This window comes from Streptopelia decaocto, assembly GCF_964273445.1.
Source record: "Streptopelia decaocto genome assembly, chromosome: Z".
Lineage (NCBI taxonomy): Eukaryota > Metazoa > Chordata > Aves > Columbiformes > Columbidae > Streptopelia > Streptopelia decaocto.
Window position 1 is genome coordinate 30,294,541 of NC_138657.1, and position 26,313 is coordinate 30,320,853.

At 39.4% G+C, this 26,313-nt stretch overlaps 1 protein-coding gene across 4 annotated transcripts in view; it reads right to left on the minus strand.

Annotated features, from left to right (window-relative positions):
- GOLM1 (golgi membrane protein 1) overlaps positions 1-26,313 on the minus strand; it is a 35,016-nt gene that overhangs the window by 2,766 nt on the left and 5,937 nt on the right. For 3 of the 4 annotated variants that reach the window (XM_082074764.1, XM_082074766.1, XM_082074765.1), the window contains 7 exons: positions 23,976-24,148; positions 21,617-21,796; positions 12,361-12,415; positions 11,246-11,348; positions 6,388-6,526; positions 3,421-3,550; positions 2,412-2,690 (listed from right to left, as the gene is read on the minus strand). In XM_082074764.1, the coding sequence (XP_081930890.1) occupies positions 2,412-2,690; positions 3,421-3,550; positions 6,388-6,526; positions 11,246-11,348; positions 12,361-12,415; positions 21,617-21,796; positions 23,976-24,104 (1,015 nt within the window). In that variant the 5' untranslated portion in view covers positions 24,105-24,148. Of the gene's footprint in view, positions 1-242; positions 357-2,411; positions 2,691-3,420; positions 3,551-6,387; positions 6,527-11,245; positions 11,349-12,360; positions 12,416-21,616; positions 21,797-23,975; positions 24,149-26,313 lie in introns of all 4 variants that reach the window. The other variant, XM_082074767.1, reaches the window with a different exon arrangement.

Genomic DNA, 26,313 nt, shown 5'->3' on the forward strand with positions numbered 1-26,313 from the left:
CGGTATAGTAAAGCTACAGATACTGCCCCTCCCCACCACATGTTAAACGGTGGCTTCAGTGATGCTTTTAAGAAAATAGGTCACACTGTCAACACGAGGGAAAGCTCAAAGGAAAAAGGGAAATCAGCTAGCTATGGCTGCTATAGGATACCATGGAAAACATAAGCTTAAAATTTTCAGCATGTGGTACTGATGACAGGTTAAAACTTCTTTTATTATTATTTTTTTCTTTTTTTCTTTTCCATTTTCAATCCCTGCAAGTGCTGCTTGCTTGTCTGTTTCTGATTCAGCTTCATTATCATCTACATTGTAATCAACATTCTTGTCCTGGTTCAATGCTTCATATTCCTGTTTGTCTAGAAAAACATTAAAAATAATAAGTTTTATGGTATACCTTAATGTCATCTGCACACGAAACAGTTACTGTAACAATGTTCAACAGAATTTACTTTGGTGCTGAATGAATTGCTGTTTAGAGTAGGTTTTCGTATTATTTTTCCATTTGGACTGTTAAACTTCAGAGCAGGTTTTGCTGTAAATCTTTTCTAAAGAACTAGATAAAAGACAGAAACTTCTGGGATTTTGAAAGTGTAATAAAAAATTCAGCCAGCATTCAGATGGACAAAAAGGAAAAGCATTGAACAATTTCAGAATACATTAAAGGACAGGCTAAGGAAGAGTAAAACCTGAAGCCAATGCTGAAAACTTGACTGTGGTGTTGCTTTTAAATATATTGCCACCACCACTAAAACATATCTCGTCTTCCCCGCTTCTTGTTTTAATTTGTCCACCAAGTGGAAAGCTGTGACCATAGCATAAAAAAAAATAAGTATTTTATGCTAACTTGACACAAAAGTGCTTTGAGATATTTTCTTCACTGAGTCATATTCATCTCAAGCAACTTTTATGACTATTTTAAGATTTCTTTATATAGAGAGCTCAAAACTAAATGGAAGCATTATTTCTGATTGCCAAACTACTACTCTTATTTTTCAGTTAACTAGCTAGGAAAAAACATAACAGCATAGAGGTATAAGCAGATGCAGTTAAGAGAGATCGGAGCCTCTGGTTCAGACCGCTCTCAAGCCAAGCCCTCTAATTACTAACTGGCTGAGAAACAGGCTTGAAAGTTTTTTGCCTTATGTTGTCCATGTTCAGACCACCACATCAAACAGATTTTTACAGTTACAGACCCAAAGGTCTCAAACTTTTAAAAGAAGCTTTTATTGAAAGAGAAGATGCTCAGAAATGTGGAAGAATTCTTTTTCTACCTTAGGCTCCTTTGGCTACAAGGAAGCTATGCAGTAAGGTATGGTATTTTTGTTGAACAATCAAGCCTGAAGAACATCCTACTAGTCCTTCCAGCTCACAGAAACTCTGACCTTTCCCAGGCTACATAACAGAGCTTCAACTTGCATAATTTCAGTGGTTTTTTTACCTAATCTTTCTGCTATTTATTTCCATTAAAACAGAAGCAATTTAGGTAACTTTTATTCACATCTCTTTGGGGGCAGCCTGCTCTGGCCAGCATCTTTTTGGAACAGTAAGGAAAATACTGCTCTAGCAATGCAGATGAGATTATTTATCCCTGCCAAGTTATCAACAGTGTTAACATCATCACTCATCATTCTATGAATGCATTCACTAGAAAAGCATAAACAGCACTTTTGGGGGCATTATTTCCTGCTCTGACTGTCGTAAGGCTTCTTCGTGATTACTCTGAGCTAGTAGGTCCACCTGAGACCAAGTTCCTCCAGACAGGCAGAGGGATGTCTAGGTTCTGGTCATGTTTAGGCACAACATCAATATTCTGCTGCTCAGTGATGTAGAGACACGTGGTTCTGGGTCACATGTGGTTGATGCCACAAACTGGCACCTTTGCAACTTCTGATCTGCAGCTTTGCAGACTCACAATAATGAACTTCAGATACCTGAAGTCTTAAGGCTGAGCTTGACTCATGCTAGCTTATTTTGAAATAGGGACACAGCTAGCATTTACACACTGACACTATAAAAAGTCTGCAAAACATCAATACCTCTCATCAATGCTTTGGATGGTTAACACCTCATCCTTTGCAAATGCATCAGATTCTTATAAAGCTGCAACACCAAAAAGTGGGGCTCATTTCCCCACATGCCTTGTACAGCCAATGGAGAGAGAGACTGGAATGCTACCACAGTGACGCAGAAGAACCCAGCCTGGCAGCTCCATGCTGCACAAACAAAAGCCTCCAGCTTTACCCATGTCTGTAGCAGACTGCTGGGGACTGACTACCCTATTGCGTCTCACACTAAGCTTTACAAAACCTCATACTGAGTCCGGCCAGCTGCCACTACTGTTGTAGAAACCGTGCTCTACTCCACATTTCCATTTCTTTACTGTTCTTAACGGTACATGACATGTTACCAACCAGGCTTTCCAGGGGGTGAGTCATCCTGCTTAGCATTGTAGTTTAGGAGCTGCTCCCTCTCAATTTCCTCACTGGCAGCTTGCTCTGCTGCCAGCTGTAGTGCATCTTGCCCCACCACCTGTTTCCCATCTTCAGATTGATTCAGCTCCATCTCTGAGATCTCCTTATGACCCTCAGCATCCTTGAGTGAATCCTGTGGGTTTTTCAGGTCACTTGAAAGCTTCTCCTCTTCTGCCTTAGGCTCTTGTTTTCTGATGTCAGTTGGGCCCTTTATTCTTTCTGTGAACAATAAAAATGATTCTGAGTAAAAAACCTCATGCCTTTCAGTGGTGGCACATGCTGAAAGCCTTCAATGAATACTGCTTTATCCTTGACATTCAATTCTTGTTTTACCTGTGAAAGAGTATCTTCCAACTACATCAGTTCCAAAGAGAAATAAGATAACCCATGTTTTTGCTATTAGGAACAGCTAAAGAATGAGATTTGTAGAGTCTACTGTGACATTGTTTACTGTCAACAGATTCAGACTTCTACCTACTAAAAATTTTGGTATGTGCAGTTAATAAATTAGGCAGGTGAAACAAGAAGATTAAATAAAAAATGCAGTGTGCTATGTAAGCATCAGGTTTATGTGTTTTACTTCTTGTTACTAACTCCATAGGGAGGACTAGCAGGCTAGATGTGCCAAACTTAGTAAGAAAGTAAATTTTAAATGTGTTTGCAGATCATTTCTTCCAAAAGCAGGGTATTTAATGACGAATATGACTACAGAATTGTAAATATTTGTATTTTCCTTTACATGTAGCATGTCAATTACAACAAAACTGAGCCAGTAGGAATGCTGGTAATAAAAATGCTTGAATAGATATTATACCTCCCCACAGCCTGAAAAATGATTAAAGTTCAGTCTACTGGTGTCACTTCTTCCATCGTAATCTTGTGTACAAAGATGTTTTTTAAATGCTTGATTAAATGTTCTTAATTAGTAAGATAGTGATTTTCACCTCACCTTTAGCCTCCATCGGGTCTACCTTTTTTACTGTAGGTGCTGTGTTAGGTATATCTTCATTGGGTTTCTGCTGTTCCAAGTCGGCCTGCTTGATCTCGGTTTGCTTCAAAGCTGGCAGTTGAATATCAACCTATATAAAGTGAATGTACATAGACAGGCATTGGTCTATATAACCAGTAGATTTTGGAAGGGAAGTAAAAATCGGGTAAGAATTCAGTAGGGGAAAAACAATCCTAACACACTGTGAAATGTTTGGACTGAAATAAGGTGATGGAAGTACCACACAATCTTGAGTGTGCAGTGATGTTTCTATATAACAACACAAAACACTGGGAGAATTTAACACACCACCTTCAAATCTAATTGCAGCTGTCAAAGAGGTTACTGTTCTTGGTTAGCACTTCACAAGAAACACTACCTATTATTCTCCAAGGGTCACAGAACTGTAACTCCGCACATCGCTCCACTGTTGCCTTGCTATTGTGTCAGAGTCAGCAGAGCAACAAACAGATGGCATTAACTACTGTTAGTAATCTACAGGGACAGGTAAACTGAGTTTCGGCATAATAAGACTTCAACTAAGGAAGCCTGTACAAAACTGTTCTAAAACTATGTTGAATGCAGGATGAAGAGAAGAAAAACTTACATCAACAAACTAGACAAGAGTATCTCTTTAATGTGATGTAGCTTACTTAAGAATGTATTAAATACTGGTACTAGACTGCTCTCAGCATCTGGCCTGCTGGAGGATTAATGACTAAGATGTACACCGCCTTGAAGATCTTCCAATTTAGCAATTAAAATTCTATGTACAACTTTTACTCATATTAGCATTTAATTGGCTGAGAGCTATGTCAATTCAGTGCACACAAACACTAAACATTAAATGTTCCTGGAACCCACGTTGTGCTATACCAGCTTTGGTGCAAAAAAACCAGACTGTTATAAAACTGTTTGTTCTATGGGGATTTTTTGGTTGGGTTTTTGTTTTGTTTAAAAAAAATAATCAAAAGACACAGAGGAACAACAAACATACAGACATGTGGAGATGTAAATCTTTTTATAGCTGGTACTATACAAATGAATAGGAAACCTTACGGTATAGAAAGTCATATGGTCAACAGAAAGTTTGTTACAATTTCTGGTAAGACCATAGCTACCCATTGTTCTAAGCAGGTTAATAAAACACTAGGTTGTCTCAAGTCTTCACGCAATTATTTGGAAAATGTCTGCAGAAAGAAGCCGTTAAATAACCAAGAAGCCGAAGTTGTAGAGGATTTGTAGGACATAATTACTTGGCTGTTTTGAAAATGTTTAAGCTCAGTCAAGGCCAGGCAGAGCTCAAGACTTTGGGTCAACACCATGAAGTCCAACATCAACAACAAATAATCTATCATTAACTCTTCTAAAAGCTTGAGAAGCCATTATTACCAGACTACTTGGTTACTGCAGTAAGGATATTCAGAAGAACTCTGTCTTCCGTCATGAAAATAAAAACGCTGTATTTAAAAATGCTTCTGTTTTATAAATAATTCAACCTCTTGAGGTCACTCTCTACAGCTGAAATCATCAGAAACTGAACATAAGACCATTTTTCACTTTATACTGGGCATGAATTCTTCTGTGAAAATACAGAACATTCACTTAATAGCAAGAAATTATCTCTTAATTAAATGTGCAAAAGCCCCTAAGTTATATTACCTTAAATTTCTAGCTCTGTCATTTTTAAGGACGGTGTCAAATAAATTAAAATGGTGCATGCTGAAAATTTAAGTGGTTGTATAAAAACAAAATAATTGGAATGTGTTGTGTATTCCTCAACTGAAAAGTATACATCGTTCTTTAAAATACAGAGCTGTAAGAAAAGCTGCATATTTACCACCCAACACTCCATGTTCTTCCTCTGTTTTATTTTAACTCTGATCTTTCCATTACATAAGCATGTACATCTTACAAACAGCAATCATTCCAGCTAAAAATGCTGGGTGAAAACAGAGATTTCCTCAGGGTCACCTTGCACTAACGATAAACAACCCAGCATTTGCAGAAGCAAAAAGTTGGAATCCTGTGCAAACGAACAACTGAGAAGGCTGCAGCCTGATGTACACAACATCGTCACAGATACTAGGGAACGCAAGCAGACAGAATTTATTTAGGCTGTAGCTATATTAGTGGTTATTTCGTCTGCAGATTAAAAGGAGAACAGGGAACCTGCCCTGCCTAACCCACTGCCCACTTTGAGTAAAGATTGTCTCCGGCTATGGGACTTGCTACAGGAGACCGAAATTGTCCTGTAGGGGTGCTTCAGCCAAACTCCTCAGGTGCCTTCTGTGATTATTTCCCTTCCAAATTGGAAATGGTAAAAAAAAAAAACCCTCAGACTACAAAACAAAACACACTTTCTGGTGCAAGCAATTGCAATGAAAATGTGCTCCAAAGCCACACTAGAAATTAAGTTGACCACCCCTCTAGTATGGTTTTCCCCACGTCAACTTTCCAAATAGTATTTTCACATCTTGACATTAAACAAGATACATATGTGTGACAAACAAATGATCATCTCCAAATAATGGGCTTTTTATTTACTTATTACTATATATTTACTATTACTATATTTTTTCCTCAACGGACAAAGCAACTAAGTCCTTTAATGAAGTCAAAGGAGCGGTGAGCCAAAGCTCAGCAGTGTTAAATATACTTTAATGGGCTCCACACCGCTCCCAGCATCACCTCTCAAATTCTGCCCATCTCAGAAACACAGTGATTAGGAGTCTCCTGCAGGACCTCTGCCTTGCTCTGTCCTTGGAATCACTCAATTTTCCATACATCAGAAACATTCAACAAATATGAGAAAAGCAGTGCAAAACTTCAGGAGATGGGCTGATGCTAGTTGAAGACAGCAGAAAGGTAGAAAACAACTTAAGAATTGCAAAGAAAAATATTTTTAAGAAATTATCCAAACCATACCTGGCCATTTTTTTTTGAATCTTCTGATAAGTCTGTGTTTTCTTGGATTTGTGCTACATCACCACCCTTTTTTGCAAGCTCATCTATCCTCTCTTCACATTGTTCTTTTATTTCTTTCATCTGATTGATGCACTGTGACCTGAAGAAAACATGAACAAGTGAGCAGTTGTTAACTTTCATCCACAATCTTCTAAAATGTTCTTTTGTAAATTTTTTTTTTTCATTTTATTATTTTCTTAGTTCTATTACCTGTGCTTACATTTGACAAGTCAACAAGAAAAAATGGGATGTTAATCTAAGTATTCAGGACAAACTCATGGTGCAGGCGGTCCAAGTTCTAATGGAAGAAATTAATTTAGACTGCTTTAATTAGACCAGTTCAACAAGCTAGGTGAATTTTCTTGTCTTTTGCTAACGAGTTTCAGTTAAGTCAAAATAAATGTTGATCCCTGAAGCCTTTCTTAGTATGGAAACAGAAATACAGATGTAAGCCTTGATCCAACCGTAACAAGGATGAGCAGCGGTGGGTCTGGGTGGATCCTGATGAGAAGTGCATCACACTAAAGGAAAATGCAGTGAAAAATCATCATCATGGTCAGCACCCCCTGCACTGTAGAGCGTGCCCAAGGAACAGCCTTGGTGGGGGAGCACTCTGCTTCTCTTCCCTGCTGGACCCAGCAACAAAGGAGTCTGTTAAGGTTTTTTTAACTCTTTTTGTCTTTCTCCCCTTTGTTTTTTTCCCCACTCCAAGGTAACATTTGAGTTCAATGTATACCACCAGATACAGACCCTGAAAACACATCCTTCTGCATGCAAAGCCTCCCTCACCTCCCGTGAACAACCAAATGGTCAACATACTGCAAGTTTTACCTCCTCCTCACTAAGACAGAAGGGGGATTAATTTCTGAGCCTGGCTTTCGCAGAGTGTTAATAACCCCCGTGTTACAGCAGCTCCTTCAGACAGGCATGTTCCAGTTTCTCAAGCTGCAAAAAAGGTACTACCGAATCCAAGGAATTCTCAGGGCACGTGCCCTCTATGACAGCAAGTCACCAGTTTTTGTTGCACTTTCGCCCTTCTCCACCCACACCTCCCTTTTTAAAAGCAAAAAATCTGTTCTGTAGTTCCGATCCAGAAGGGAAGAGAAATGGTAGGCAGATATGCTATGAACTGGCAAATTAATTACCTTTGTGAACTGACAAATTAATTACCTTTATTACCATTTGTTCTTGAGAAGGCTTTATTCTGAAGTCTGTTTTTGCTAATGCTACTACATGGAAGAGTCATCAAAATAAAAAGTGCTTCATAAGCTGGTGAATATCAGAGACAATAAAACAGCATTAGGTTTGAGTTATGCACACATTCACTAATTTCTAGGAAATAAAAGAACATCAGAATTGCCTACACTTCAGTTTGCAAGCTTGAGAAAGATGCAGTATACAGAAAACCTGAAGTTGGAGACAGAGCAATCTTTCATAAATGCTCTTTCGTCCCACATTGTGCATGAAAATAAAGTTATTATCTGCGTCAAATCCTCATAATTTTTAATTCTTTATCTGTGAAGGAATTCCCTTCTTGTAAAAGTGCTTTCTGGAGATTTTAATACTTATGCATACAACTTTTGAAGCACAAGAACAGCACTAGTTTCTCCACCTCATCCCATTGCTATGACACACTTCAAATGGGCAAAAACAGTGCTCTTAAATTCAGTCTCCATGTGTGTTTTCTCTCTTACAAGGTTACACAGAGTTAGTTTCTGCAATAAACAGCTCACCTGCGCACACACAAAGGAGCCCAAGTTATACCCTCCCCAACTGTTCCCAGGCCCATCACAGGAGCCATCAGCCCATCCAAGGCCCACGTCCATGAGCCCAAAGGAGCACAGAAGCACAAGGGCAACAAGGAGCCTAAATTGCAGACCTGGAATAAGGAACACCGTGTCCAGACCACCTCACAGTCCTAGGGCTGCCCCAGGTCAGACTCAGCCCCTATGTCAGGAGTGAAACCCATCAAGATGAGTCAACAGGACCAAAATGTTGCCGGACCAGGGCAGGGGACACATGATGGGATGCAGATGTAGAACATGTCAGGATGGCACAGAAGTTATTATGGGACCAAAGGCTGGGAAAGGGATGGATCTCTAGCAGGAACGAGCACAAGAAGAGAGACAAACAGGGGGATTAAGAGTTGGTGGCATGTAAACAGTCAGCTCTTGCTGAACAAGCTCTACTGCAAGCAGGCAGCACTGGGCACCGTGTGCCCTAAGTGTATCTCCCTAAGTCAACTGCTGAGGAACATGCACTCCTTTTGCAGACTATAGCAGAAAACTCATGTAAATCCTAACCAAGCTTGCTCCAAACAAATGCTAAGATGAAACTTCAAGACTTGGGCATGAGAAAAACAATTCTTTTTGTGCTTTTGAAGTTAACAAATTTTGTTCTTATGCTTTCCACACACACAACTGATTTTATCACTGTCCTCAGTGCAACATCTGATTGTTTAAAAAGAGTGATTTACCATGTGTGCAGTTAGAAAAAGGCATTTGACTTCTGTCACCTTTTAATAACATTTTCAATTATATTATAATACTCTCTCTTCATCTCTCCACTGGACAAAGTGTACTTGATACATAAGGTGTAAAACTGTCATCCATGCAACTCCAAGTCAAAGGAGGAAACACTGGCATAGCACAAAAGCAGGTCTAGTGCCCCCTCCTGCCAAGGTTTACTGAAGATGAGCAGAGGGGCAACACGTTGTTTTACTCCTAATATTTGAGGGGAGGAAGGAAGACAGATTAAAAATAACATTTTGAGTGTTTCTAATAATACTTGTTTTTCTAGGCTCATAACCACTTTGGGAAAAGGTTATTTGTAAGCATTTAAAATTACACTATTAAGTAAGCATTCAGTAACAGCAAAGAGGAACGTGTGTAACCAAGTACGATCAGTCTGTTTCTACCAACTACCAGAACACAACGCAAAGTTAGTAATGTAACTTACTACAACAGTGCAATATTAATGTTCCAACATCTCCCCTGAAGGTACGCAACAAGTAACAATTAAAAAAATATATTTATATATCCTCCTGCTAGAATTGTGTGAATGCTACAGGATGCTCATGCTATAAATAATTCCACCAAAAAACGAGTGCAAATTTTGTTTTCCTCAGTTGCATAGCCACAAAAAAAATCCAGAAATAGAAAATGAACACTTCAGTGTTATTCAACAAAGTGAGAGAAAAAGTGTAAGTCCTGACTGTTTCTACACCTACCCTGACACAAGCAAACCCATCTTCACCAAGGTAACTTGTTAGCTCTTCACCTTGAGCCAGCCTTGGCCCTGGAGCTGTACCCTCCAAATACAACCCTCTTCTGCTAAACAAAGAGGGATTCTTTACAGTACACTCCCACGAGCAGGGATGCTCTGTCAGCAATTTCCTCAATGGAGCTATACTTGAAAATATTTCACCAGACATAGGCAGTAAACCTGAGTTTTCAGAAACCAGACTCACTGCATTTTCCTTCTGTTACTTCCCCATACACACATATCAATCCAGTGCTCCTAGGATGCACCACTCATGTAGAGCATGACTGTATGGTGCATACATACACCTACAGATCCACTTATTCTTGCTGATCTCAGCCTTATAAAGAAGATGCTGGCAAATACACATTCTAACTAGCAAAGAATTATCAAGAGAAATCCAGGAGTACCAGCTCTGTCATTAACTAAACAGCAAAGTGATGGTGCTTAACAACTGTGGTACACAACAAGCATAGAGGGAAAGAGTACCTTAACAGACACCTAAGTGCAACATGGCTTAATCAAAGTTTGGTACAAACTTAAGTCTCCAACTTCCTTCCACTTTTCTCCTACAAGTCCTAAATTATTAGAACTCCAACAAGACGATCCAACTGGGTCATCATTACTAAATGAGTAATAATGCCCTAAAAAAAAGAAAAAAAAGAGTACACAACCAACTGGTAACCTGTAGATATCCCAAAAGCTCTAATATTTACCCTTAATTCTTAAGCAGAGAAAAGAAGAAGAAAGAATTATTTCAAGTTTGGCCTACAGAATTCATGTTCTTTGATTGCCACATTGAGATTTTAGTTATCATTCCTACAAAGTCTGGCTAAAGAGTGGCTCCTGGACAAATACTTATCACTAGAGCAATTATATTCTTGATGGAAAATTCTTATGAGAACATGCAAACAGCAAATCCTGTTGGTTTTCTACATCCACACACCAGAGGGAAGACACAAGAAGATGTGAAGACAGGTAGAGGGAACAAGAACATTATTGAACTGAAAGAACCCAGGAGAAATTCCTAGAAATAAGAAAAGTGTATAATAAGTGTAAGGATACTGACAGGCATTTATGTTCAGTTATCCATGTCTCAACAAGAAACATGACCAGGTATGAACTGTAATGCAGAACACATGGCTCTGACCACAGCTGTACCAGAAATTTTCTGAGATCTCCAGCAGCTCCATGAGGTTCAGCTTCTCACTGGGTATTCCTGTATCTTAGTTTTTAAACTTCTCCAGAGTTTAGCCTCATTGTGTTTCAATTTTCCCCCAAACTTAAGAGTTGAATGAGAATGCTACCTTTTTCCTCCTGCAATGGAAGGAACATTAAGAAGTATGGGAGAAATCTGTGGATACTGAGATGCCGTGCGTTGCAAGATCTGTGCTCTTCTCCAAGATCAACTGTGAGCAATTTCAGAACATGTCAGGTTTTATTTTCTCCTTAAAAATGTGTATTTACTAACAGCACTACAGCTATCATAAGAATACTCCAGGTTATAAGCAAGTCACTTACAACTCTGGAAACCATCTTTCAGAAAGAACATACTTACAGGTCATATGAGAACTTCTTCTCAAGGTTGGTCTGGTTCTTCTGAAACCAGTAATAATCTGTCTGCAGCTTCCCATATTCTTTCTGTAACTTTTTCAATTGTTCTGACCAAAACAGGATTAAAATATCCATTAAAATACACATACACATCAATACCTACACATATTACAACAGAAGTATCGAAAAACAAATCAAGAGTAAGCATGCTAACGCTAACTCCACCCCTCAGGCTCACTACATTTTGTACACAAATGCATAGATAATTTTTGCATTTATTCATCAAAGATGCACAGGACTGTCTAAAAATAGGCTTTCAGCCTAACATATTAACAAAACCAGTGTAACACAGATTTTTTACCTCCTTTTCTTCATAAGGAATATTCTAACCTGTTTGCAAGCCCTTGCTCTGCTAAGTTTCAGTTTAGGAAATCTTTAGGTCTGTGAAATACTAATCAGAACATAATATAAAATGGTATTAATGTTTATTAGCCATCTGAAGACAAGCTTAAAATGCTTCCCTCAGAAACAGAGGCATCTATGATTTAATTTTCTTCCTGATCAAAAGCTGCGTGTGAGGGCACCAGAAGAAGGCACCACAACATATTTACCTTTATATATATTTATAGAACTTAGGATCTGCTCCCAAGGCTTCCTAAGAAGTACATTGCTAATCACAATTTTGAAGCACCAACATGAGTAGAAACAAATTAGACCAAGTTTTCCTATTTAATAGAGGATTTGATGAATTCCCCTAGTGCTAAATGTACAAAGCAAACACATCAGGGACGAATGCAAGAATACGCTGCAAAAGGTATAATGAAGAATAAATATATTAACAATACACATAGAAGCTAATTTTATCCTCCATTATTTTATATCGTAAGGGTCAGGAGTCGTACATCAAGCACTACATGGACAAATCCTACTGCTGAGTCGGATTAGTCTGACACTTCACTGAACTGGAACTATGCAGATGCAGGATCTAAGTCGCCACAGTTCCTGTGCCACCTCTGTGACTGGAACACGGCATCCTCAGAGACAACAGAAAAATGCAAGTGTTAAAAATAGGTGGCTTAAAAAACAGTGTAAGAGCTGCAGAGAGGTATCATGCCATACCTCGTAGATCCTGGATCAATCGTTCATTTCCTGTGATGTTTCTTATCAGCACTGCCTGGAAGGATCAAAACAGAAAATAATGTTTTAATTGTAAAGGACCTGTGTCACCATTAACACTATAAACAACACCAACCAAAGCACTTGTAAGAAGATCTTTTCTTTATGAATACTGGGTTACAACCAAACACAAAAACTTTTAGATGCTCCAGAGATTCACTCCTACAAACAACTAACTCTTGTTTTAACCCAGATTTATTCTGCTTTAATCTCGCAATTCCAGTCACAGTTAGATTTACTGTATTTATCCTTGGAAGGAAGAAAACACCATAGCACAGCTTGCTATCAGCTACCCTCTCACCAGGGAATGAATACACCTGCATGCAGGCAAGCATGGATGAGCTATGAAAGCATTAATCACAGACCATAAAGGAACTCTACAAAAGCACCGTGAAGCCCTTGCATTCCACTACTTTCCTCACTATCCTCTCCCACACTTTGATAAGAAGATGCTGGAGTGATCTTCTTCCATTCCCTCACTTCTCTCCCTCTCTCATTCTGAAGAGGCAGTCAACTTACATTTCATCTGTTCTTCCATCAGTCCTGCTCTACTGACACATATATACACATGACCCAAAAAACCTGAATACTGACAGGACTATGCCTCAATTAAACTAATTCCTGAGAGACACATGTCAGGCTAACACACATCCATATTTAACATCTACAAAGTCTGGTGCAGAAGAGTCTTCTTGAGACTACAAAAAGATGACATCTACTTCAGACACAATCCAGTCCAGCCTTAGGAGCACATTTCTTACATGTCACTGCCAACCTCCTCATCATCCTTCTCCCAGGAAAGCAGCCTCAATCAGGGTACATCAAGTCGCCACTTTCCACACATTTCTGCACAAGTACTGACGTGTACATACGTCCACACCACTTTAATGCAAAGAACTGCATCCATTCTGGCTGCCCAAGTGACCCTGAAACTCTGACAACGCTGTCAGTGCCTTTTTGCACAAAGACTACAATAGTAAGCGCTGGTTGATTAGGAAAAGCAAAGTGTTCAGTCAATCTGAGTGTGACAGCACACAGCAGAGGAGTAGATTTGTCTTTTTTTGACCCTTTAAAGAGTCCCTGCTCAAAGAGGTGGTCATTCCTACGTCAATGAAGAGGCAGCTGTTTTCAATCCAATAAAATAAATATTCCTACACCATTCTATACATACAGCCGAGTCATGAACACCACTGTGAAACCTCAACAGCAAAGGACCTGTTCCTTTGCTAAAAAGGAAAAAACAATAATAACAACATGAATAACAACATATACTTAGGATTGTTTAATACTTCTCCCTCTCCTTTCCCATAGGACAGGTGAAAAAAAAAAAAAAGGCTCCAGATTTGTTTTCACTGGTTTATCAGAGAAAGGAAGTTAATGTTTTGATGGAAATGCCACGTTTTGCTAATGCATAAGCAATGTAACCAGGTTGTTCTACGATTATCAGCCTCAGAGTTTCCAGCATTAGCCATTACCAGAAACTCTCAATGGACTAGAAAAATAAGTATGACACAGCAATTTTATGTTCCCACAGTTTGTTGTGGTGTGATTATTTTTTTCTTAACATGAAACACACAAATACCAGGACCACTTATTTGACAGTAAAGCAGACAAGTGTTAAATGTTTTGTACATTAGCACAATAGTAACTGTGATTAGCTGAAGTGAATAAAGTTATTTGTCATACAAAAAAGGCTCCTTAAATCACAACAAGGGGTGGGGGGGGGGGGGGGGGCGGGGAAGCATGCCTGGGTGTTTCTGGATTGCATACAAAACTTCCTTTTGCAAATGTCACACCTACCTCCTGAATATGTGCGTAAGAGTCCAGGAAAAGAACTCATGAAAATCTAGTTAGCTGTTTACATTGAGCAGGAAATACTGTTTAATAATTTACAGGACAGATCTCCAACTGCCATCTTCCAATCTGACTGCATCAATCATGTCAGGTTTTCTGTTCCTCCTTCTGTCATCCAAGCATTAACTAATCTTCACCTCATGGCTGTGACTTAGGCAGACATTATTTTCTCTTGTGGTTTTATGCAGGTCAAGAAAGCAAACTGCTGGGAAGCACTCAGCAAATACAGGCTGAAACTCAGTTCTACGAAGAAACATTTTAAATCTCATTCAGCACACAAAACAATACCTATGATCCCAAGGAGTGAGAATCCAGCTTTTGGAAACTCACAATGTATCAAAATCTGATCTTCTGTGACAGAGTAACTCTGTAACATAGAACCAGTTCATTATGTTTGCAAACATGGTATGTCTTCCACAGAAGTTCTTGTAACTACCACTGAGGAAAAGTCAGTCTCCTGATGGGAGTCAATGCTGTGGACAGCAGGTCCTAGGAAAACAAAAAATCAAAAGCAACACTGCCACCAGCAGTGATGGAAAAATCCTGCTGCAGCTTGACAGCAATTTTTTTTTTATTCACCACAGATACAGAAGTCATACTCCACTTAAGAAACACAAAAGTTAAAGTTCATGCTACAAAAAACAACCAAACAAAGCATAATGCAGGAATACCTGTGAGGAAACTTCGAGATAAATTATTTCAAAGCATATGTTTTGAGCACATTCGCTGAACTATTTACATGCATTTGATCCAATTAATGCCTTACACAGTAGTCTCCATAAACACGTTCATTGGAGGCATTACTATACTAACTCTTTCAGCATTTTATATCATAATAAATCAAGCTAACCCAAGCACACTGAACATATGTGCTTTCTAACACTGACTGTGCATAGTGTATATAAAAGCATAATGAGATATTGCAACAGGAAAAAGGAATAAAACAGCAAAGAAGTTGATGACAGTAAGCACTGGTTTCAGGACTAAAATCTAAGAAAAACAGGGGCTTTGCATTCACAAATAACAGCTCTCACAAGGAGAAACAGATGAGCCACAGCATCAGTAAATCAGGTCCTCAGAACCAAACCAACTGGGAACAAAGCAAGCTGGGAATGTAACATTTACACATGAAGAAACAAGCAGAAGCAAGCATTTATAATTAACCAGGGGGAAGAAGGGCATCTATTTCAGGATTAACTCAAACTCATCTAAATCCTTACTGCAAAAAGAAGGAGTTGTTCTGCCTTGCATGCCCCTAATTGCTCCCTACTACCATGCTGGTAGCACAACATAAGCCATATTTTGATTATCTGTTGCTCATTTCTTAATTGTAACTGGAAATTCCCATCCCTTTCTCTATTTTTGCAAATGTACATCCCTGCACACACCTTTCTAGTAACATACATCATCAATTCTTTTCCCCCTTTTTACTCTTCTTCTTCACCACTTTGAAATGATCTTCAGGAGTAAAGAAACTATTTATACTAGTCACAAAAAAGCTTTTTTTATTCTATGACATGAGATTAATGGCTAATTAGGTACTAGAAAGCGGGGGAAAAAAGTTCATAAATAAGATCCCTATTAAAATATTTCTCTTTTAGGTTGCTGCACAGTCATACATACTTCAGTGGAGGAGCACCAATTAAATCATGTCTAAAACAAATTTCAAGTCCAAAATGGAGGATACATTGTTCATTTAAATCTGTTTTGCACTGAACTGAATTCCAGTCAGAAATTAAAGTTTTTCCCATCCTCAAGAAAAGGAAAAAATCCCCAAACAAATAAGTTAAAAATAATCATTTTTAAAAACCACAAACAAAAAACACCAGAAACAAAAACACACCACAGCTTTTTTCCCAAAGAGTGATCCTGGTGAAGATCAGGGACTCAATTGTGTTTCACATCCTCTGCTAAAAGCAATCAACGCACTCTTTGTTTGTGATAAAGGACACATGCACCATGACATGGCACAGTTCAGACCTCGAAACTGAAGAAACCACTAGAATTGTTAAAAATTTCTTACACTCTCAGTAGAAGAGAGAAGTAGTTGAAACATGCAAGTAAATTACTTTTACTGGTGCAGGGAATGGAGAAAATTTTCCACGTGCAGCTGCAGGACTTTCAGGACATTGTTATATTTCATTAAAACCCAAAAAGTAGGCAGTGTAAACAAAACAGAATCCTATGATGAGAGAATCTTAATACAGAACCTGTACAGATATATGTACTATACCTTCTGCTTTCCTTTTTGTCCATTCATTTTGCTATGAAGCAGTTACCTCTCAAGCTCCACATACTCTAAATTTCTACTGCTAGGGTGTCTACAGTTCAGCTAGTCCCAGCCTATCCATTTACTTTCTCCACCATGTAAAAATATATTTTAAACAGAGGTAGTCTTCTAGACCTCTGCCGTTCCAGTTATGAGTATGCAGGATGATTTCTCTTGGCAATTTAAGTCATGGTACGGCAAGCAGAGTGGGGCACAAGGCAGAGCTTGCTTTTCCTTAAAGCCTTTTTAAAGCTAGAAGATACAACACAGTTTGGTCTAAAAAAAACACCAAAAACAAATGACACATAGGCACCTTTTCCTTTTCACAGCAGGTTTTCCTCTCTCTCCCTGCTCCCCCAACTGCCATTCCTTTTGAGTGGAGCCGACTCTCTGCATACCGATAGGTATTTTGTCTCAGAAGGTTGTGCTGGGAATTGAAATTTTCCCAGCAGGAGGGAAAGCGAGAGCAGCTGTGGCCAGTGTTAAAAGACACTGAGCAACAGCACAATGATGTGCTTCACATGTAATGTACAAAGCTTGGCCCCTCTCCTCAGTAAAACAACACGTGGGGTGGGGAAGAATCACATAAATCCAAAGAAAATGACAAACTACAAAAGCATGTTCTAGCAGTTAAAAATAAGAGAGATTATACTTATTGTTCTCCTGTTACACTCTTCAGAGAGACTATTGTGACTGTGTACATCCCAGAAGCTACGAGTCCTGAATAACAACCATATAGAATATTGTTCTTTAGAAAATTGCTCATGGATTACGAACAGCCCTTTTGCACTCCTGCTTCCTTATCTGTTGTTGCTAAGAGTTCACGTAAGCTCTCTTGATCTCTCCAGTCTATTTCTGTATGGATTTCCAGAAGACATTTGCTAAATCTACATTAATCCTTAAAAATTCAAGCAGGTTTTTTAAAAGCAGCCTGCTGACAGAAGTGTTTTATGCATACTCAGACCTAAGAGAATAATTATAACAAGCAGTTTCCCAGGATTACATTGCCTCAGTGGACAGTGAGCCCACAGTGTATTTCAGGCTCTGACTACCTCCTACCTCTATGCCTTCGTCCACCAAGTAGCACAGAGGCAGTACTACTAGAGGAGGCAAATTTAACTCAAAATGGTTACCGCAATGTCACCAATATTGATCTACACGTGGCAAATACCTTGTTGGTGTATTAGTTTGGTAAGAAGACTAATCAGTGGCATAATTATGCTGTATTTTACCAGCAGAGTAATAAAACACAGCCAGTAGAGAAGAACTGCAATTAAGATGGGTCTCAAATGCTACTTGAGAGTTGCTTTAGGTCAGGAGTCCAGATTGTGAAAGTTTGCTCCCATACAGATGTCTTCAATAAATACAAAAATCAAAATGTCTCCATGAAAAAGTGGGTGTTTTGAGACAGATCATTCACTCCTACACATCGGCTGAAAGGATTTTCATTTTTGTTTAAGAACAAGAAAATCCTGCTTATCACTCAAAGATCTGTCTACTTAGTTAAACAGTTTGTATTACTTTAAAAGCGAGTTGAGAGACCTGGGATTTGGATCTGCATTCATCCTTCCTGGACTAGGTAAATACTTGCTGCTAGTCCCCATGGGGTAAATAAAGCTCAGTTCAAGGACTAAGTTTCCCATAGCCAGAAAGGGTGAATTCATTACTTGCCTCCCAGGAATCCCAGATTCCATTGCAATCCACAGAGCTGAAAAAACAAGGATATATGTGTGCCTGTGTGTGTATACAAATATGTATGCACTTGTGAATATACAACACACTTATACATGGATACAGATACAGACACCAAAAAAAAGCACTCTGACAGTCTTCTCTTATATTCCACACCCCTCTGTAGAATAACCTCTGATCCAGGACAGCTGCTTGAAGTTTCTTAGTGAGGAGAACAAAGTTTTCCTTCTCTTCCCTGCTGTCATACAAGGAACATTCCTAAATCAGAGTGGATGGATCCATGCCAGCTTGGTGGATGGCATCTTTTGACAAACACATAGGTTCGCCATAAAGCAACACTCTACTCTTAATTCACTGACCTGGAAAACAAATATGTATGCAGAGTATTAGCTAACATGTCACAACAAGAGCAAACTTTGAATTTGCCACAAAGTGGTGCATAAGCACATACACACCCATCCTGCCACTTTAGGCTCCTAAACATTGCTCTTTTCCAGTCACAGAAAGCAGAAGACAAAAGATGAGTCCACCAGAGCACTTTAATGATTCCTACAACTTCATCTCCTGGGGTTTCAACAGCAAGCTTCATAGAGTATTCTGTCACTGGAACAACAGCGTTTTAGGGTGACGGACGGAAAAGCACTTACGAGGAAGGAACAGCTACACTCCATGTGCCCCAAAATCCACCTTGCCCAGCATGCTGTCTCTAACACTGGATGCCAAACGAACACCAAGGCAGCCATAAACTACAGTATTTTCCAAGCGGCAGCTACATCTGGTTGAGGAATGCTTAGAGCCAGATCAAACACCTTTTTATTGAGTGGTAGGGCAGATGTTCGTCCAAGGTTATCCAGTTGCTTTTTAACCCACAAAGACCCATTGCAACTGGGCATTATGGATGTCACACACACATGCAGCTTCAACATCTACCGTATGGAGAGCACTTCTTCTGCCCAGCCTGAACTACAACTTGCTGACCACACTTGAAGCCCATCAGTGGATGGAGAACAACCACGCCTTGTCTTTCCCAGCCACAAGAACTTTCCGGAACCATTTGGGATCCTGGACATGTCCATAACAATTTTCCTCAGCTGGCTCACCTGGATCTTGTCCAGCCTGTAACCTGTGGTTTCGTGTAAACTACTGCACAGCTTTGGGTATCCTCCTTGTTCTCTTCTGCATCCCTTTCCCAGCATCCCAAAACTCTATCAGTGACCTCCCCACACTACAACAACTAATCCAGTTTGTTTCTAAACTACTTTGTAACTTCTGCCTTATCATTCTCTCTTGTGATAACACTGTCTTACCATATAGCTGCATAATTTCTCTGTAAGCCATGTGTGCACAGACTTTCACAATTCCAGGCGTGAATGCATTAGTCTCCCTCCTCCTTGTCACTGACTCCTTCAGAAGGAAACTCCAACAGACTTTAGAAGCAGGCTTTTTTTTTCCAGAAGCCACTTTGACTCTTCCCCAGACTACCACATTCAGCTTCACGTCCAACAGCATTTTTGGTTTTGTAAAGTACTTCTTACCACTATTCCTGGCACAGATGCCAGATTTAATGGATGACAGCTCCTACATGTCCTCTAGACTCAAAAATACCACCACTACAAAAAAGGTGGATTGCGTGGTACCAGCTACGTTTGTCTGGTACCACCGCAATTTGAAGAAGAAAGGTTGCACAACATGCTTGGCAGAAGCAACATTTCATCCACCCGAGCTTCCTCAAAACTCCTGAGTGAGCTCCTGTCACCGGCTCTTGATGTCCACCCATCTGGCCAGCCTGCGCTGTAAACTCCGTGGCCACCACTTCCAGTTCCAGTGACTTTTAATACCTTTGGCTACCAGAAAGTCTACTTATGAAAAGAAAGCATAAAATGTATTTATCTTGTAAAAAAGACTGTAGAGTAAATTAAGCAAATACTTGGTTCTGCTTCCCTTTTTGTTACCTTTTTAGAATTTTATTATTTTTTTAATTCATGCATGGGCTTTCACTCTTTGCAGGATGGAATTGGAATGCAAAAAGATTCCAAAAGAGAACGAAGGGTTTCACCAACATGAAAGCTGGAGTACCTTCCCAGAGAAGAGTAAACTCAACTCCCACAGTACTCAGTAGCAACATCCACTATTAGGAGGCAGAAGTGACAAAATGCTGTCTGACTATCCCAGGGTATCTTTTAATAAATACATACATTATAAATAAATAAATTAACTAACTAACTATACCTCACCTTTTTTAAAGTATACACAAAGATTAAAAAACAAATACGTTATCAAAGAAATATATTTTTCTCAAAAGAGGTAAAAAGAATTGGTTTATTATTTCTTTTAAGACCTTGGATAAAAATGATTTAAAAATAAATTAAAAATATATAGTGCTGATGTGCCTATTAATGAAACAGTTCTGCCTTCCATTTTTATCCATTTTTCTCTTCCTCTTAGTCCTTCAAAAATTATTCTGGTGATATTTTCTTCATATACTGCAAGTTTTGAGCAGAGAACCGTCACCTAATGGTCAACCTTCTACCTGAAGAGCACCTGTTACCATCACCAGTTGTGTCTGTTCAGTCTGCAGAAAAGAATAATCCTGGAAAGCTGATCTATAAACTTCAGTCAAGATACTCTACAGGAGAACCAATAAACCCAGAATAAACACTCTCAGCTAAACCCTTCAGGCAACAGTGAGGAAAAGTGATATTAATGACTAACAGCCACACCTGAGGCAGCATTAGCAACATGAGGAAAACACACAACAAAATGGTTTGCAAGACACTACACAGCAGTGATTGTACACCCCACCATTTAAGTAGGTACGTTCATACTCTTCACAACAGACTTTGACCCCTCTGGCAATGCTGACTGCCAAGAGCACCACCACAAAAGGCTACTCAAACCTTCTGATGTCTCCCACTGCTACTGCGTTTTGGAGGCCAAAGGCCAAGTTGGCACAAAATTAGTAAAGCATTTAGAAATACACGTCAACCATTTATGCCTACAAGTATATACAAATATATATGAGAATTCAAATACATCTGTTGGTGCAGCTTCTTCTTTTCCTTAAGTTTTAAAACATCAGTATACAGGAAAGAAAGCCAGAGGCCCATGGTTGATCACAATGATTTACAGAGGGGGTAAAGATTTTATTCAGAAGCACTGTTACTTGCAGCTTCTAATATTTCACATATTATACGATGAATTTTATAATATGCATTCAATGCCCATTTCTAACTATTACACTATGATACATAAATTAAATGTTTTGCAACACCAACACTGACTGTATGCCCACCAGTTGGAACATTAGAGCAACCTTAATCCCTCACAGATACTGTCTTGGTAAATCAGAGTCTCACAGAAAACCACGGCTAGAAAAGGACCTACCTTCTCTTCCTGATGTGCTCTCTTGACATTTTCAATCTGAAAGCTGTGCAAGGACTGGATTTTGTCGATTTGCTGTCGCTGCTTCTCTAGTTCCCCTTGGAATTCGTTCTTTTTCATCTCCACAGCACCCCTCTCTGCTGCTGCCCTCTGGACTTTGACTTCCAGATCCATGATCCGACCCTGAGGAAAAGCAAATTAGCCAAAGCAACAGAATCGCTCCCCCTTTGTTGGGCTCTTTTCCAATACATTCAAGGAGTGACAAATTTCACAGAGCTAGCAATGCTAACATCATCAAAGTATTGTATCAGTTGAGGACACCTGCCACACACACAGACACACACACAGTTCTACATGAATTAACAGTACAGCATATTCTCTAGAGACTATCAAAATTTCAGTTAAAAACATGAGAAATGCAAAGCTGCCTCGATACATCAGCTGAAAAAAAAAAAAAGAAGACACCCATCCAAAAAAACCCCAAAACATTGCAGTCTGCAATCTTTCTGAAGGACAAGGTCAAATAATTTTTTAAATTTAATCCAGACAACTCTGAAGTCACTTCAATTCCCACTGTTGATCCCAAACTAACTCAGAGAGAAAACTAATCTCTCAAATCAACAAGTTTCCCTGGAAGACCTGGGAAAGCATAGAGGGAGGACATCACTGCCCAACTTTTACATAAACAACTGACATACGGCTGTTACACAAAGACACATATAAGCCAAAATGCATCATTCTTCTTGATTGCTTAAAGACCAGTGGCAATCAGAAGAAAATTCAACACCATCACATACTCCACATACAAACACAGAGACATAAGGTAAGGAATGAAGCCTGATGCTATACCACCTTGTTTCTTTTTTTCTTTTTAAGTATTGATTTAGTTTTGCAGGACACTGTTTCTAAACACTTCAGGTTAAAAACTGCTCTTTGGCAGCAAGGAAGAGTACAAAGACACAGGGGGTGTGAAGGGTGAGAGGGAGGGTCAACAGAATTTACCCAGGTAGAAAGACCTGGGGATTCCCAGTGGATCAAAATGTAGATACAACAAAAACTGTCCATCTTCCAAGACTCCCAAGAAAATGGACCAAATCTTCTTACACCACAGTACTCTGCATATTACTGCCCACCTACTCTGCTTCTCTGCCATACAAAGCGAGAGAATGGAGAGGGGAAGGAAAAAGATTTGCAGTTTATCTGGAAGAGCAAAGGAGAGTACTTACTCCACTCCAGTCATAATAGCTGCAAAGTATTGCCAACAAACTAATGGGCTGACAGCAAAGCTCCAGCAGTACTGACATAGCTACAACCTGCCGGTAGCCACCATCCTGAGGCCATTGACTAAAGGGAAAACACAGGATGATGAGAGCCCCAGAGGATGGGGCATCACACCTTCCACCAAGGAAAAGCTGAGACACAACCCTAAGCGCACAGCCAGAGGCACGTGTCCTGTTTGAATCGTGCCCACTGAGGTGAAAGAGGTCACTTCCTACAGCTGTCAACTTGGTGCCAAGATCAGCTCAGTTACAAAGTGGACACAAATTCAATGCAAAAACTGGGGAGGAGCTCTCATCAGCCATATTGAATCACCAGGTTGTTAGTTTTTAGTTTTGTGTGTTAAAAACAAGAAGGAAAAAAAAAAAAAAAAAAAAACAAACGAAACAAAACAAAACAAAACATATCCTGCATACATGGTCACAAAACAGAAACTTTATTCACATACTCAACTTCAGAAAGCATGCTCCACAAAGAATTAAAGTCCAAGCTCAACAGTCACAGAAAAACACAGTTACTGTCACAAAACTGGCAGACAAGGTAATTATTCCATGTAAGTTGTGTGCCCACTTTAGGAGAGGTTTCTAAGAAACACGAATTCAGATTTTTAAACACTGTTTCTGAACAAGCTAAATTTCTTTGTACTTGGTGGGAAAGTATGCACACATTCTTACGGGTCATGTAAGAAAAAAACCTAGGGAGATGAGCAAACTGCAAATGCCCATTCGAACTAAAAATGGAGTGCCAGTCTCAGCGTACAGTTGGGAAGAAAAACAGAGGATGGCATTTGTCACATCTGTAAACTGAAACAGCACAAGATAGCTGAATGCTTCGGGTAAGCAGAAATGACAAGTGTCAGAAATGCAGGTCTTCAAGTTTTGGACCCCTCTCACCCACAAACTGGCATTCCTCACATTCCCCCTAGCTCCCACTACTGATAAGCAACAACTGTAATATTTGTGAGAATTCCTACAAGAAGCTGAAGCTCCTGGCCCACCATGTGCGGGGGGAAGTGTCCTCCCTGTGGACTATGTTTATTACCCACACAAGTACAAGATGACATGCAGAGCAATAGGAAAGTTACCTGCAGATCCACGCTGCGAGAACTTGCAATCCAGTAATTAAAACCCAAAACAATGATGCACGCAATGAGCGCGGCCACGAGGAGAGGCGGAGACTTCATCCCTCTGCAGCTGTTTCCGAGCCCTACCATTTCAAGAAAAAAACAAGCCCAGAGAACCACAACAGTGTGGAAACCTGCAAATTAAAATGGACACATTATATTGCATCCTCCACTATGGCTATTTTATATATACAACAAAACTTTCATTGCAATAATGCAACACCTCTCACATGAAGGGACTACATCAAGCAAGGAAGGTACACTGCCTAGATATTTCCATCTGAAGGACAAAGAAAAGCCATCTCACACTACTAGCTTGTACATAAAGCTTCACACGGACTTGAATATTCCTAACGATATAATGAAAATCTGCAATAAACAGAATAAATCAGCCATCTTTTTATCATATATTCCACCCAAAAAGCTAATTAAGCAACAGTGGTCTACAGATAGAGGACAGATTCCTTGTTATCCTGTTTTGTCACAAAATAAACGTAGCCTCACTGTTTCAAGAGTAACTTACACTTCGCTTCCCAAACCTGGGGAGTTTCAACTTGTTCCTCCGATAATACTGTTTTAACTTTTTGGTTCCAAGTGTGTACATAAATAAATAAATACATTAGATCGAACCACAATACTTTAATACAAAAAATAGAAAAAAAAAAATAGCAGACACTCCATTGACTGTAATCTATAAACTGTATTAAGTGATGTTTGTTTTGATCCTCAACTGCTTTCTCTGCTCCTAACAGAAAATAAATAACCTTGCTTTAACAAACGAGCAGTACCAAGGGTACTACTGGTTGCTATTGAGACTTGGCTTGTTTATGAAAACAACCCATCTTATCAGAAAAGCAGGGATAAGGGTATTGCAATTCTGTTCTAAATAGGTCATATGCATCCTATGAAATTATAAAATCTGGTCTTCATGAGTGCAATAGCAACCAGTTCAACGAATCCTCAAGCTCCACTAAAAATCTTGGGCAGAGTTCGTAACATTGTTCTCTTGTAAACTTAGATCAACTTTTTTTCTTTTTGCACTCCTGCAGATGGAAGCCAGAAAAAAATGAGCACAGAACATCAAGCAGACAGCAAACATGGATGCATCACAAGACACTAACTAAATCTGAAAAGGGTACATTCACTATTAATATATTATACAGTCTCTCAATGTGCATGCTCTTAAATAAACCAACTTCTTCTCTACGGATACAATTCACAGGTTGTAGTGTATTTAAAAATTAATAAATAGTAGCAAAGCTCAAAGAGTTTGCATGTGGACCTACCCGGTAATCACAGGAGACAAAGGTGATGCCAGCAGTAAGCAAGTACCAGAAACGCTGATTCTGTTGCACATTGACTACATTAAGTCCTTCAACAGCTCATCTACACCTAAGTGTGCACAAGTGCCCTCTGCAAAATCATGTCTTTGCAGTCAATTTAAGATAAAAACCTCTTTTCTCAGCAGGGAGTACACAATACTGCCAGACTGGTGAAGGTTTTGAATCTGCTTGTTCATTTGAAAAGTTTGTAAATTTGTACGTATTTGAGAATAGGGTATATAGAGAGCCTAAGGGTAAAACGTGGCCTCCTGAAAACGCTGCCTCTTCGTGTACATATGCACACACACAAAATATAGACCTCCCCCCAAAAAAACAAAACCCAAACACAAACAACTACAACAACAACAACGAAACCCACGAACAAACAAACAAAAAATTATGTGGGTTTGCACAGGTCAAACACCCCAAGCTTGGGCTTCTTGCCTAAGGAACCTCAGCTGTGGAGCAAACCAACACATGCAGCACAGCTCCAGTGGACAACCATGGGGCCACATACAGCTGAAGTAGGTCAACAGAAAAAGCAAAGGCATGAAGAGGAACCATGCATTTTTGTTGTAAAGCGAAGAAAACAAGATACAGTAGACTAAAACACACACAGTCATGCACAAATTTCCAATACAAAGCTAAGAGTTGCAGAAACACGTACATCTTGCACAGACTATTCTCCTGCTGTGCCATCCTAAGAGGAGCGCCTGAGAAGTACAGAGCCAGAAGTACAGAGAAGTAAGCCTTCACCTTACACAGATTCCCTGAAAATCAAGAACCACACATCTCCACAGTGGTGACAATGAGAGGTGGAAAATGGGGATGATCAGCACTGCCTCATCAGTTAGGACAAGATAATGAATTTACTTTTGCTTACTAAAATAAAATACTACATTTCAAAAAACATACGATGGCACCTGCCATTAAGTCATTCATAACCTGTTCTTCACTGTAAGAGTATTAGTTGGTAC